The sequence below is a fragment of the Macaca nemestrina genome, chromosome 14 (assembly GCF_043159975.1).
Source record: "Macaca nemestrina isolate mMacNem1 chromosome 14, mMacNem.hap1, whole genome shotgun sequence".
Lineage (NCBI taxonomy): Eukaryota > Metazoa > Chordata > Mammalia > Primates > Cercopithecidae > Macaca > Macaca nemestrina.
Window position 1 is genome coordinate 29,934,516 of NC_092138.1, and position 14,811 is coordinate 29,949,326.

General features: G+C 38.9%; 1 protein-coding gene across 7 annotated transcripts in view; it reads left to right on the forward strand.

Annotated features, from left to right (window-relative positions):
* The window catches only part of LOC105491858 (dedicator of cytokinesis 8), a 238,265-nt gene that overhangs the window by 178,404 nt on the left and 45,050 nt on the right, over window positions 1–14,811 (forward strand). For all 7 annotated transcript variants that reach the window (XM_071077713.1, XM_024796043.2, XM_071077714.1 and 4 more), the window contains 4 exons: window positions 716–871; window positions 2,690–2,829; window positions 9,801–9,970; window positions 13,107–13,246. In XM_071077713.1, the coding sequence (XP_070933814.1) occupies window positions 716–871; window positions 2,690–2,829; window positions 9,801–9,970; window positions 13,107–13,246 (606 nt within the window). The remainder of the gene's footprint in view (window positions 1–715; window positions 872–2,689; window positions 2,830–9,800; window positions 9,971–13,106; window positions 13,247–14,811) is intronic.

Below are 14,811 nucleotides of genomic sequence, written 5' to 3' on the forward strand. Positions count from 1 at the left end.
TTGTTAATCTTGCTTGGGGGAAGCAAGGTAGTTTCTTCCAGACTGTCACCTTTGTCTGCTTTTCATTGCTTGCTTCATGGTTTATTTTTTAAAGGAAGATTTTTCCTAAAAACTCTTCTAGCTTTTTCTCTTTCTTCTCCATTTCATCCTCTCTCACTCTGGGACAAGCTCTTTGAGTTTTTTTGCAGGTACTATGTACTTTCCTAAACAGTTTGATGCGTTTCTCTAGGGAACTGGTTCTACAACTTTCCAATGGGCCCTTTAATTAGAAACTACGAAAGAACACTTGTAGCATGAAAGTCGTCTAGTCATATTCTATTAGTTTCATACGGGCTCATGTGAGGTCAACTCCTTTCATTTAGTTTCTCGAACACAGAAGAGTTTTTGTAAAATTAATTATGTTACACTGAAGATGTACCTCAAGATTTTCAGCACAGGCTTCCCATGGTATTAAAGATTTGACAAAGTGGAGATTGGGATAAGAATCCTCATTTTGGACAGCTATTAGGCTAGAATCACTAAGGGGAACAGTAATGAATGAAAATGTATTAGACTTCCCTGTAATGCAGAATTTACCATCTGTTGCACTATCCCATTAGTTTTTATTAAATTGATTGCCTTAATCTGGAGAGAAAGGATATTTTTGTGTCTGCCAACCCCAACTTCACTTACCTTATAATAAATGTTTCATTCCTCTTTTCGTTTTTCTTCCCAGCTGTCAGCCAAGCTCAATAACCTTCCAACGCTCATTTCCATGAGGCTGGAGTTCCTGAGAATCCTCTGTAGCCATGAACATTACCTCAATCTGAACCTTTTTTTTATGAATGCTGATACTGCTCCAACATCTCCTTGTCCTTCCATATCTTCCCAGGTAATAAACGAATTATTTAACTAAAAGAATTATTCAAGCTATTTCATTTAACTAGCTCAGTGTAATCATGTATTGCCTATAAAGATTAGTCTTATTAATTCGATGAAAAATCAAACTATTCAAACCAGATCAAGTATGCTACCCTGAAGTTGCACCACTAGCTAAGAGTTTACAATCTAAGTAATTGGTTTCTCCCCAGGCTCAAGGGTTCCTGATCAGGTTAAGTAAAGCAAAGAATCCAGTAAGCTCTATGAAATCTAGAAACTCATAGAAAAGTCTCAAATCTTCCTTTGTCTGACATTAGCCAATTATTATATTAAGCAAATAGAGGATTCCAAAGTAAATAAGTTTTGGAAACCATATGTTCTTAGCAGTAGGCCCTCTAAGAGGCTTTAACTTGTTCATGTCAATTGTAAATGCACAAGAAACAGAAGAGGAAATGGGAGGAGGTGTGCATGGTAAGCAGTGATTCCCAAAATGATTTGACATGGAAACCCCACCCCACCTCGTACATTTTTTGAAGGGCTAGTGTCCTCTGGAGTGACTTTAAGAACACGCTGTTTGATAGTCACATCAGTAGCTCAGAGCATCAGGCAAAATTTCTCCTTGTTAGGTTATATTTCTGTTGCATATTCCTTGATACTAGTACGAAAGTGAAGGCTTGTCTTACTAACCGACAAAAAACTTAGCCACATATGCCATATGACATGATCCAGATCTTAGCTACATGACCATCTTACTGTGAACAGGGAAAGATCCTACTCACAAGCAGCAATTCAAACTGTGTAAACTTTTTGCTGCTTCCTGCCCAGCAGCTTAAGTCCTAAAACTTCCCTGGACTAAGCTTGCCCTAGGTTCCTTCCTACCTTCCCCTTCTGACTGCCCTAGGGAGTGGCCAAACCCAGGGCCAGGCTCACAAAACCATGAAGGATTTCTAAAGACACTTTAGATGCTCTTAATGAAATATAAAGTGTGCTCCCAGGATACAAATACAGGACAGGAATTACCGAGGACCGGTAAATCTAATACTTCCTTCCCTGACATCATTTGTGGTTCCAGGTCAGCAAAAGTCTGACAATGTGCTTAAGCCAAATTCACAAGCATAGCTGAGGCCAGGCACGGTGGCTCACACTTGTAATCCCAGCACCTTCGGAGGCCAAAGGGAGCGGATCACTTGAGGCCAGGAGTTACCAGCCTGACCAACACAGTGAAAACTCATCTCTACTAAAAATATAAAAATGCATCAGGCATGCTGGTGTGACTGTAGTCCCAGCTACTTGGGACGCTGAGGCATGAGAATTGCTTGAACCCGGGAGACGGAGGTTGCAGTGAGCTGAGACCATGCCACTGCACTCCAGCCTGGGTGACAGAGTGAGACTCTGTCTTTCAAAAAATAAAAAAAGGTACCTAAGTAAGCAGGGCCTTAAGCAAAAGGCATTTGGTTATAGAGGAATTGCCTGCTGCCAGTCACAGGACCGGGTAAGATTCTTCTTTCTCTGTCCAAATTTTATCCTAGGTTTTGTATCTTCAGCTTTTGATTTCAGGTGGGGAAGGGAGTGTCATTCATTTTTCAACAGACCTTGGGTGCTTTATTTTCATCTTTCCCACTGGGCAATCTTCTCTCTGTGGGGATGGGAAAGCGCAGTAACCGCTCTGTGCCTCAGTTTCCTTATCTGCCTTATCTGGCCCCAGCAGTACCTACCTCACTGGGGAGGGCTCACAAAGCCTGGCTGGGGCAAAGGCTCAGTAAACACTAGCCATCGCTCTTTTCATTCCAGTTCCTGTGACTCATAAAATGGCTCCTTGCATTTTCTGTAGAACTCAAGCTCCTGCTCCAGTTTCCAGGACCAGAAGATCGCTAGCATGTTCGATCTGACTTCTGAGTACCGCCAGCAGCACTTCCTCACCGGGCTCCTCTTCACAGAACTGGCTGCTGCCCTGGATGCCGAAGTGGAAGGGTATGTGTCTGGCATTTAAAATGAAAGATGAAACCAAAAAAAAAGATGTTCCTTAATAAAATTTACAGTCCAGCTTCTCATACTTGGTAAAAAAAAAACTCTACTGTCAACCAGTTCTGAGGAGTAGAAACATCTGTCTTGAGAAAGTGGTACCCATAGGCATGTAGAAAGGCATAAGGGATGGGCAAGAACTACAAAACGACTTCTCTTGGTCACCTATTTGAATGGAATTTACCAGTTCTACTAAAGCAGATTTCCCAAGGATGCTTTGATTAGTGAATTCCCTAGGAACAAAGCCATTTTTAACAAAGGGGATAGCATACAGAGGCAACCACAAGATGTCACTTGGTTCAATGCTGATTAAGGAAATAATAGCTGCTGAGAAGGCAGCTGCCCTGTGCCCAGATTAGATTTCTTGCAAACAGTGCTTCTCAGGACAAGAGACGCCAGACATCCAGGGCTTCTGAATCCTTTTACCTCTTATCTATCTGATTACTCAGGGACATGTGGCAATATCTAGCCTAGAAGTCAACAGAGAGAGAGGTGGACCACCCCCTTCTTTCCTTCTCTCCCTGTGCTCCATGAGCTCATAGAATCAGAAACCCACAGCCTACCTGATTAGACTGAAAAAGGTAAGGCCTTCTAAAATATTATTCATTCCATTCAACAATTATTGAATGCCTTCCATGGGACAGACAGTTAGGTGTTAGATTCCATCAGAGATATATCAGTGCACAAAACAGACAAAATTCCCTGTCCCTCTAGAGCTCACCATCCAGGGACTCAGATTCAAAGATAATTAGGATTGGAAAGTGATTGAGGTTCAACACTTCTGGTATTTAGATTAGGCATACGGAATTGTAGGAACTTGCCCACTATTCCATAACAGAGAACCAAATCTAAAGCCATGGTCTTCCCAGTCCCTTTCCAGGACCCACTCTCCTATACCAAACCATCTCCCTGCCCAGAGAACCTGTTTCCATGTCTCCTATGCTAAAGAAGTTTCCAGAATAATGTTTGCTAATTAATGGTAGCATGCTGTATGTTATGGATGGATTTTTGTCTAAATGGAATTTCTCAAGTTCTCTCAAAGTGCTTACAATTTAGTGAAGGAAACAGAAGGTTCCTGCATGAAACAAATACAGGAGCACATCGAGTTTGTGCAACTGCGACAGTCACATGCATCCCAAACAATGTACTCATGCTGACACTGCTTAAGTGACTGTATGTCTGTCTCCTGGCAGGATAGTGTGGGGGAATCTCATGCTCTTAGCTCTCAATTCTGCCTCCTTCCAGATAACCTGGTCCTGAGTATATCCTTTGAGAACTTCACTTTCCATGGCTTCAATTTTATCTTCTCAACTCCAACTAAATTTCCCCCAATTATCTCAGTAGGATGTTCTACCTTACAGCTAACACAAATTTCCACAGCAACAAAAAGTGCACCGAACACATACACTAATAAGTAAGATACTAAGAAGAAAGTTTGAACACAAAGAAAATTACCTTCACGCACAAACATGTACATACGTTTTCTTAGTTGTCCTTTAATAACAGTAGTTTAAGTGATTTCTAGAAACAATCTTTAGTACTTACTATAGCGTAGTTTCTATTTTCTATTTTCATTCTAGCTGGAAACAGCCCTGACATCTGTTCTGGATTCCTTGTAAAATTGTTGCTGTTATATTACTAGCAACAGGGTAGAGTATTTTCAGAGATAATCCTGTAATTATGTTTAATCAGGTGGATATATTCTTCAAACACACACACATACACACACACACACTCTCTCTCACACACACTCTTAGTACCTTTTCTCCCGCAAGTGAGTTACAGTGTAATTCCTTTGGCAACACAATAATCCCTGATTGCTGGGATGTCAGTTACTCTCCTGGAAAGTCATTAGACATACTGTCACAATTTCATCATGTGAGCTAAAACCTCAGGACAATGTCATGCTTCAACAATACTTTCTATTGATCAGCCCCCTTTTTTTTTTCTTTTTTGCTTACAAGACAGTTAGCAGACTTGCCAACACGTGTACATCCATGGGGCAAGGGCCAGAGGGACACACCTCAGTACCTGAACTCCTAAGGAGCCACAGCTCCAGTTTCCACTGGGTTTCCCTTAGATCTCTGACACCTGGGTATATCCACAAATGTCCATGCATCGTGAAATCCACAGTATTTTTCAAGCATTTAGAAATTGTCTATCATCTTTGTAATAAGCTAGCAAATTGCAATGCCTAATTCAAAACACAACCCATTGTCGGGACCACAGACTTAGAACGAGAGCAGCTTTGGAAATGCAATTTACAATTCTTACTTTAGCCACAGTGCAAGAATCTGAGTCATTTAAAATTTTGGTTAATATTTTCTATATAACATTGAATTCTGATGTAGCCTTATTTTGTTTGAAAGAAAAAAAAAATAGATTTTTAACATTGAACATCTGTGACTAGGTTCCAGATACTCCACTATATATTTTATTTACTTTTTATTATAGTATAATTTACATACAGGACCCAAATCTTAAGTATAAAGTGCAATTAATATATCCTGTGAATATGTTTGAATAACCACCAGTCAGATCAAAAATATAATATTCCGTTATCCTCTCTGAGTTACAGGCCCCCCTCAAGTAACCACTATTCTGACTCTTATCACCAGAAATTAATATTGCCTGTTACTGAATTTCATAGTCTTTTGCTGAATGTTGTGATTGTGAGATCCTTCAGGGTGGTCACATGTGTTAGGATTCATTTTTTTTCAACTGTATGTCATATTCCTTTGTTTACTATAATTTCTCTACTGTAAATTGACATTTGGGCTGCATTCCGTTTGTGGCTATTATGAAAACAGCTGCTGTGAACACAACTGTGCATGGTTTTGGGTGGACATTAGAACTCATTTCTTTGGGGGTATAAATACAGCCTATTTTTTAATTTTAATATACTGTTCTTGAATAGTCTAATAAATATGTGTACATGGTCTTAACAAAATGTCAAAAGAATATACTCTGAGCTAGGAAAAGAAGAGCAAACAATTCAAAGCAGGCAGATGGCAGGGAATAACAAAGGTGACAGCCAAAATAAATGAAATGAAGAATAGAAAAACAATCACCGAAATCCGCAAGGTGAAAAGCTTGTTATTTCAAAAGAACAACAAAATTCACCAATCTTTAGCTGAACTGACCAAGAAAAAAGGAAGAAGACTCAATTACTAAAATCATAATTGAAAGGGGGGATATCACAACAGACCTTACAGAAATAAAAGAATACTGTGAACAATTGAAAGCCATCAAATTGATAACCTAGATTAAATGAACAAATTCCTTAAAAGGTGCAAAGTACTAAAATTGACTCCAAGAAGAGATAGAAAATCCAAATGGACCTACAGCAAGTAAAGAGATTGAGTTAGTAATCAAACTTCCCACATTTACCTCCTATGTACCCACACAGATTAAAAATTTAGGCTGGGCGTGGTAGCTCACACCCGTAATCCCAGCCCTTTGGGAACCCAAGGCGAGTGGATCACCTGAGGTCAAGAGTTCAAGACCAGCCTGGCCAACATGATGAAACCCTGTCTCTACTAAAAATACAAAAATTATCTGGGTGTGGTGACGGACACCCATAATCTCAGCTACTCGGGAAGCTGAGGCAGGAGAATCATTTGAGACTGGAAGGCAGAGATTGCAGTGACCCGAGATCATGCCAATGCACTCCAGCCTGGGCAACAAGGGCAAAACTATCACAAATAATAATAATAATGATAATTAAAATTTTAAAAATTAAATATTTCCCACAATAAAAGCCCAAACCTGGGGGGCTTTACTGATGAATTCTATCAAATATTTTTAGAAGAATTAATTCTAATTTTTTACCAACTTCTAGTCTTCTATTCCAAGGAATGGAAGAGGTGGGATACTTCCCAACTTGTTCTATGAAGCTAGCATTACCCTATACTAAACCAGACAAAGACATCGTGAGAAAACTACAGACCAGTATCTGATGAATATAGGTGTAAGACCCTCACCAAAAACTAGCAAACTGAATCCAACAACATATAAAAAGGATTATACACCATGGCGAAGTAGGATTTATCTCAGGAATGCAAGATAGGCTTCATATCTGAAAATCAATTGATGTACCATATTAATAAAGTATTACCATATTACCATATTAATAAAGTCCCATACAATCATCTCAGTAGATGCAAAGAAAAGCATTTAATAAAATCTAGTAACCCTTCCTGATTTAAAAAAAAAAAAAAAAAAAAACCCTCAACATTCCTTTTAGGAAATAAGAGAACTTCCTCAACTTGACTTAAGGGCCTCTATGAAAAATCCACAGCTAATGTGACACTTATTAGTGAAAAACTGAGGGTTTTCTCCCTAAGATTAGGAACAAGACAAAAATGTCTACCCATGCCACTTCTATTCAACATATACTAGGAGTTCTATCTAGGGCAAGTAGGCAAAAAATGAAACAAAAGACGTCTACGCCAGGTGTGGTGGCTCATGCCTGTAATCCCAGCACTTTGGGAGGCCAAAGTGGACAGATCGCTTTGAGCCCAGGAGATTGAGCACAGTCTGAGCAACATGGTGAAACCCCACCTCTACAAAAAATATAAAAGCTAGCTGGGCATTGGTGGCTTGTGCTTGTAGTCCCAGCTACTTGGGAGGCTGAGGCTGGAGAATTTCTTGATCCCAGAAAGCGGAGGTTGTAGTGAGCCAAGATCGGACCACTGCACTCCAGCCTGGGCCACAGAGTAAGACTGTCTCAAAAAAACAAAAAAAAAAAAAAGAAAAGAAAAGAAAAGATAACATTTAAATTGGAAAGGAAGTAAAACTATCTCTATTCATAGATGGCATAATCTTGTTTATAGAAAACCTCAAGGAATCCACAAAAAACTCTATTAGAACTAATAAATGAGTTCAGCAGGGTTGCATGGTACAAGAATCAATTGTGTTTCTACACACTTACGATGAGCAATCTGAAAATGAAATTAAGAAAACAATTTCATATAAAATAGCATCACAAACAAAAAATATTTAGGAATAAATGCAACAAAAGAAATACAAGAGTTATATGCCAAAAATGACAAAACACTGTTGAAAGAAATAAAGATGTAAATAAATGGAGGGATATCATATGTTCATGAATCAGAAGACTTAATATTATTAAAATAACAATACTCCCCAAATTGATCCATAGATTAAATGCAGTTCTTCTCAGAATTCTAGCTTGGTTTTTTTTTTGTTTTTTGTTTTTGGCAGAAATTAGCAAACTGATCCTAAAATTCATGTGGAAATTCAAGGGACCCAGTATAACCAAAACAACCTTGAAAAACAAGAACAAAACTGGAGGACTCACACTTCCCAATTTCAAAACTTAGTATACAGCAAAAGTAGTCAAGACTATGTGGTTCTGACATATGATAGACATATAGATCAATGAAATTGAGTTAGGAGTCCAAAAATAAATCTTCGTATTTATAGTCAATTGATTTTTGACAAGAGTGCCAAAACAACTCAATGGGGGGAAAATAGAGTTTTCAGTAAATGTTGTTGGGACAACTGGGTATCCACATTCAAAAGAATGAAGTTGGACCCTATATTACACCATATACAAAAATTAACTCAAATAGATCAAAGACCTAAATGTGAGAGCTAAAGCTATAAAATTGTTACATAAAATTATAGAGGTAATCATCATAGACTTAGAAAAGGCAATGGTTTTTTAGATATGACACACTCAAAAGTATGAGTAACAAGAAAAAAAAAGATAACTGGACTTCAGTAAAATTAAAACTTTTGTGATTTATAGGACACCATCAAAAAAATGAAAAGACAACCCACAAAATGGGAGAAAATATTTGCAAATCAAAAACCTAATAGGGGACTTGTATCTGGAATATATATTTTAAAATCTTACAACTCAGTAGTAAAAAGACAAATAACTCAGTTTTTTTTAAAAGGCAAAAGATCAGAATGGACATTTCTCCAAAGAAGATATGGCCATAAGACCAGGAAAAGGTGTTCAGCATCATTAGCTATCAGGGAAATGCATATTAAAATCACAATTAGATACCGCTTGATAGCCACAAAGATGAGTATAATAAAAAAGACAGGTAATAAAGTGTTGGCAAGAATAAAATGGAGTCTTCAGACACTGCTGGTGGGAATGTAAAATTGTGCAGCCACCGTTGCAAACAACTTGCTGATTCCTGTAAAAGTTAAACAGAGGCTGGGCATGGTGGCTCACGCCTATAACCTCAGCACTTTGGGAGGCTGAGGCGGGCAGATCATTTGAGGCAAGGAGTTCAAGACCAGCCTGGCCAACATGGTGAAACCCTGTCTCTACTAAAAATACAAAAATTAGCCGTATGTGGTGGCTGGTGCCTGTAGTCCCAGCTACTCAGGAGGCTGAGTCAGAAGAATTGCTTGAACCCAGGAGGTGGAGGTTGCAGTGAGCCAAGATCATGCCATTGCACTCCAGCCTGAGCAACTCTGTCTCGAAAAAAAAAAAAAAAAAAAAGAAGAAGTTAAACAGAGAGTTACCATACAAGCCAGCAAATGTACTCTGAGGTATGTACCCAAGAAAAGTAAAACTTAAAACTTGTACACAAATATTCATAACTCATAATAGCTCAAAAGCAGAAACAATCCAAATGTTTATCAATTGATGAATGGATAAATAAAATTCACTAATGGAATATTATTTAGCAATAAAAAGGAATGAAACAGTGATGCTACAATATGACGAACTTGAAAACATCATACTAAAGAGCAGACCCAGGGTTAGAACACAGGCAGTCTACTTCTGGATTCTATATAATTCTATCCTGTATTGCTTGGTTTTCATAGTCACCTCATTGCTTAGGAGCATTTTGATCACTCTTGACTGTTGAAGAGCTCTTCAGTCAATTTCCCTTCACCATAACCTTTTGATTCCTGTGTTGTGCCAACAGAATCAGCAAAGTACAAAGGAAAGCTGTCAGTGCCATCCACAGCCTGCTAAGTTCTCATGACCTGGACCCACGCTGTGTCAAACCAGAGGTGAAGGTCAAAATCGCTGCCCTTTACCTGCCTTTAGTTGGCATCATTTTGGATGCTTTGCCACAGCTCTGTGACTTTACAGGTAATTGCCCTTCTGTTTTCTTTCTTGGATTGATGGCGACCCCTGCCAAATGTCCCATCCGAATGAGGTCTCTGTCATTTGTTACAGTGCTGATATGTTCATATGAGCAATTCTTCACAACAATGGTCTCCAAACCCCTTTAACACCGGCCCCAATCAGTTAAAAAAAAAAAAAAAAAAAAAAAAAGGCACATAGCCCCAAATGTGTTTTTTGTTTAGAAATTGTTTACTTATTTTTTCGTGAATTCGTTTATTCATTCATTGATCTGCTGGTATGGGATGAACTTTATAAACCATACACCACAAAGGATGAAATAGTAACAGAATTACTCCCTTTGGAGATCATGCTCTAACAACTTGAAATAAAGGTGTTCCTTCCCTTTTCTTTTATGAATATGTAAGCAAAAAAGCAGTCTCAAATGAACCCAAATAATTGTTCCATGCAAAAAAAAAAATCATGTCATATGTCAATATTAGAAAATTCTATCATAGCAGAGAAATATTGCCCTTGGCACTAAGTGGCTAATTTTGAGGTTAATATCTCTAGATTAGCAACAAGAGGAAAGGGTAAGTTGTCTTAAAGGGGTTTTGCGAAACCCCTGAATCTATTTACAAATTACAGTGTGGATTAAGGAATGCAGAGGAAAAAAAATCCTCCCAAATAGAAGAACTTCTTATGTTGACTTGAGAAAGGCAGTCCATCGGCCTACCCTCTCCACAACATACATGTGTGCACACACACACATGCACACACACAAACACATACACACAATTCCTATCCCATCGGAGTAGTTCTTGCTTTTCCTCCAGCTCAAGAGAAGTTTTTGAAATGTCCATGCTGCTCTCTTGGCAGCTGAAGGGTGCTGGGATCTGGGGAATGCTTCCCTGAGCCCAACCTCCTTACAGGTAGTCATCCTTGAAATCTTGGAACCATCCAGGTTTTCCCACCTCCATATGGAAAGTGTCATATGTGACTAAATTATTTATAGTATTATTACGGTGACAAGTATTTAGTTCATGAAAATGGGACCAAACACCTATAGTCTTTAATTCAAACAAATCGTAAAATGAAAATCAAGTATTCCTGTGGAAGTAATTCTCTCCTTTCTTGAAAAAAAATCCTCCAGCAAACTGCTAACGGGGTAACTCGGAAGAGAAAGGTTGAGACAGGGGTTAGGGTTTGTGGAGTTCTATTGGGGCAAGAGTGCAAGGAAACGACAGAAACAAACTCAGCACACAGGGCTGAGCAAGCTGCACCATGAGGTCAGCAGCTTCCTCTAGTAGCTCCTGATTGCGGGGAACTGAAAACAGAGTTGTTTTTAGCATTTACAGACATAATGCAGAGCATGGCGTGTGACTTGCAGCCCATTTTGAGAATCCATGCTGGAAAGTTTCTAAAAAGTTCCATTTCAAGAGCCTGCTTGTTCCCAAAGCCAGGAACCACTTTAGCACACATTCTCCACAGTTCTCTTGTCAATTAGAATGCTCCATATCAGTGACTCGGAATCAGAACTTTTCAACATTTGTTCTCCGAGCCTTTTAAACCTCAAAGACTTCTTTGTATATGCATTGAACTTTATGGTCATGATGGAGCTGATGAAAGAAAACAGTGAAAAGTATTTTATTGTTATAGGTTACATAGTACATCTATTAAATATAGAATCTTCAGGTTGATAAACTCATAAGAATATAGTCTTTCAAAAAGATGCATCTGAATTCAGATTCCAGCCCCATTTATTAATATAAGTGACCGTTGAAAGGCTCAACTTATCCGTGCCTGCCTTTCCTCTGTAAACTGTAAAAATGTGATAACAAGGCCTATCTTTTAGGGTTACGATAAAGATGAAACTGAAGAACTTCTGTAAAAGCATTTTGCACAGCACATGTTTGTATCTTTCCTGCTTTTTCTTGTAACTATAACCCTATGGCGATTAAGGGGAAATAAGAATGTATCTCTATGTTAGTTGTGATAATGTTATCAGGTCTTGCATAATTTCCATGTGCTGTTTATTTAACCATTTGTTTAAAATCCCAGTGGCCTTAATAATTATTTCTAAAAATTGGGTTTTGGCTAGATGTGGTAGCTCACCCCTGTAATCCCAGCACTTTGGGAGGCCAAGGTGGACCAATCACTTGAGGCCAAGGGTTCAAGACCAGCGTGACCAACATGGCGAAACCCTGTGTCCACTAAAAATACAAAAATTAGCCAGGCGTGATGACACACCTGTAATCCCAGCTACTCGGGAGGCTGAGGTAGGAGGATGGAGGCGGACATTGCAGTGAGCAGAGATGGCGCCACCGCGCTCCAGCCTGGATGATAGTGTGAGACTTTGTCTAAAAATAAATAAACAAATAAATAAGAAGAACTGGATTTTATTTTCATAACTTTAGTGGAAGAAATGTTATTTACACTTAAATTTTTCTAAATAGTTGAAGGCCCAGATCACTGTAATGTTGACAGGTCTAGAAAAACACGAGTTTTTAGTAAAACATCAGTGATTCAATCAGTTGTGAATATTTTACCACACTTTCCCCAGAACTGCTTGAAATATTAATAGTTTTTATTGTATGCTTGGTAGCATTCTTAAAAACCAGACTTTTAAATGGTTTATCCTTTTTTTTTTGTTGTTGCTTACATACATCTAGACCTATCTATAAATATGGATATGTCTATATTACATAGATACAATAAATTGATGTTCATTTTAAACATTTGAAATATAACAAATTGTTGCTGAACCTGTGATAATAGGTTATTATTCTATATAAGGTACTTGCTTAATTCTGCAATTGTAGGTTTCTTCTATTTGGTCATCATTTAAAATAATGTCAATTATTAGAATAGATAATAAAGTTTAAAAAATTATGTTACAGGAAACTATTATGGATGTTTTGAAAACTTTTTGTTCATACAATTTGAAAAATTAATTTCTAGCCTAATCTTGTGCTAGACATTGTCTCTTTTCTTAGCCTGCTGTATTTTCCTATAGATGATAGCAAATACATAATGCTAAACATCAGGTTTAAAATTACTGTGCTGACTTTAGTGACACCTTTCTAATCAGTCTCTTATTGGGTAGGGGACATAGGGAAATGTCATGTCTGACTTGACATCACAAATGATGTTTTCATTGCAGGTGTAGATACTCGCAGATACCGCACCAGTGGCTCGGATGAAGAACAAGAAGGAGCTGGTGCCATCAACCAGAATGTGGCTCTGGCCATAGCAGGGAATAATTTCAATTTGAAAACAAGTGGAATAGTGCTGTCTTCCTTGGTATGTTGGTGCACATGTGTCTGGTTGATTTTTCATGTCATGTCTTCTGTCATCTGTTTTGTTTTGTTTTGTTTTGTTTTTTGAGACAGAGTCTCACTCTGTAGCACAGGCTGGAGTGCAGTGGTGCAATCTCAGTTCACTGCAACCTCTGCCTCCCCCATTCTTCATGTCTCAGCCTCCTGATTAGCTGGGATTACAGGCATGTACCACCACACCTGGCTAATTTTTTTGTATTTTTTAGTAGAGACGGGGTTTTGCCATGTTGGCCAGGCTGATCTCAAACTGCCAACCTCAGATGATACACTCACCTCAGCCTCCCAAACTGCTGGGATTACAGGCATGAGCCACTGCCCAGCCTCTCCTGTCATCTTCTGATGGGAGAACTCAGCTTAGAGCAGGCGTTGATGCTTTCTGCCTAATTTTGCTGTAAAGAATCATTGTGAGGCTGGCAGTGGAGGTACACACAAGTCAGAAAGGATTTTGGCAACAGCAAGAGATGTGCAGATCAAATTCAGGCAGTCCCAGTGGTGCTGAGTTCAAGTTCAAGAAACCAGAAAAGACGAAAACTTGGGAAATCTGAAATCATTGCAAAGGAGATCAAACCAAGGCTCCCTGAGGGTGGAGACTTAGGCTGTGTTGAGTCTAGGTGTGTGTAATTCATACTGTGTTATGCCTCCAAAAGAATACTGAAGGAGGCTGGTAGCTTAGCGTAAGGGCTTCTTAAGCCAAAGATTGCAGCTTTTCTAGGACCGCAGGGAGCCTGTGGCGGGTTGTTTGGCTCTGTCCTTTTGCATGGACTCTGTGGGCTTAAAGAGGGGCTCCTCTGGGAATGTATCCTCTGATTCATTTGAGGTGGGATTCATCTCTGTTCATTGACGAGCTCTGACTATCCCTTGTGAAGACAGCGCTGCATTCTCCAATGTCATTTACTTTTGCATTTCAATGTAGGGTATAGATGTGCAGAGAATTTAACTTGCTTCTCCTGTGAGAAAGCAGCATCCTGACCTAACTCTTCTTACTGGATGACTTTCTTCTCTTCCTTCCAGCACTTAGCAAGCCCCATCCCCATGCGGACTGAGGGGGCAGTGAGGCAGGAAGATGACACAGAGAAAAGATATTTGATATTGGACATCACTGATGTCAAATCACAGTGGAGAAATACTGTGTTTTATGACCTCCACCTTTCTAATATCCATCTTATCAAAGTTAGCTGCTTGAGGTGGTATATGCCTTTTACATTATTGGCCTCTAAGGGAAAAACTCAAAAGCCCAAAGTTCACCTGTTAGAACATAGTCCTTGTGAGGTTATATCTCAAAATTTTCTTTGTTCTTGTCAACAAACTCAGAATAACTAAGTTAAAGTTGCTTTATAACCTCTATTATTTCCATCCAAAACTAACATTTCCTCCCATACCCACAAATTCCTCATTGCAATTTCACCAGTACATTCCACTGGATATTAGCTACGCTGCATGAACCAAGGGTGCAGCCTCATTACTGTTGTTTGTGTTGATGAGATGAGTAACAGAGAGTGTGCTCAGCACTTTAAAATGAATACTTGTGGC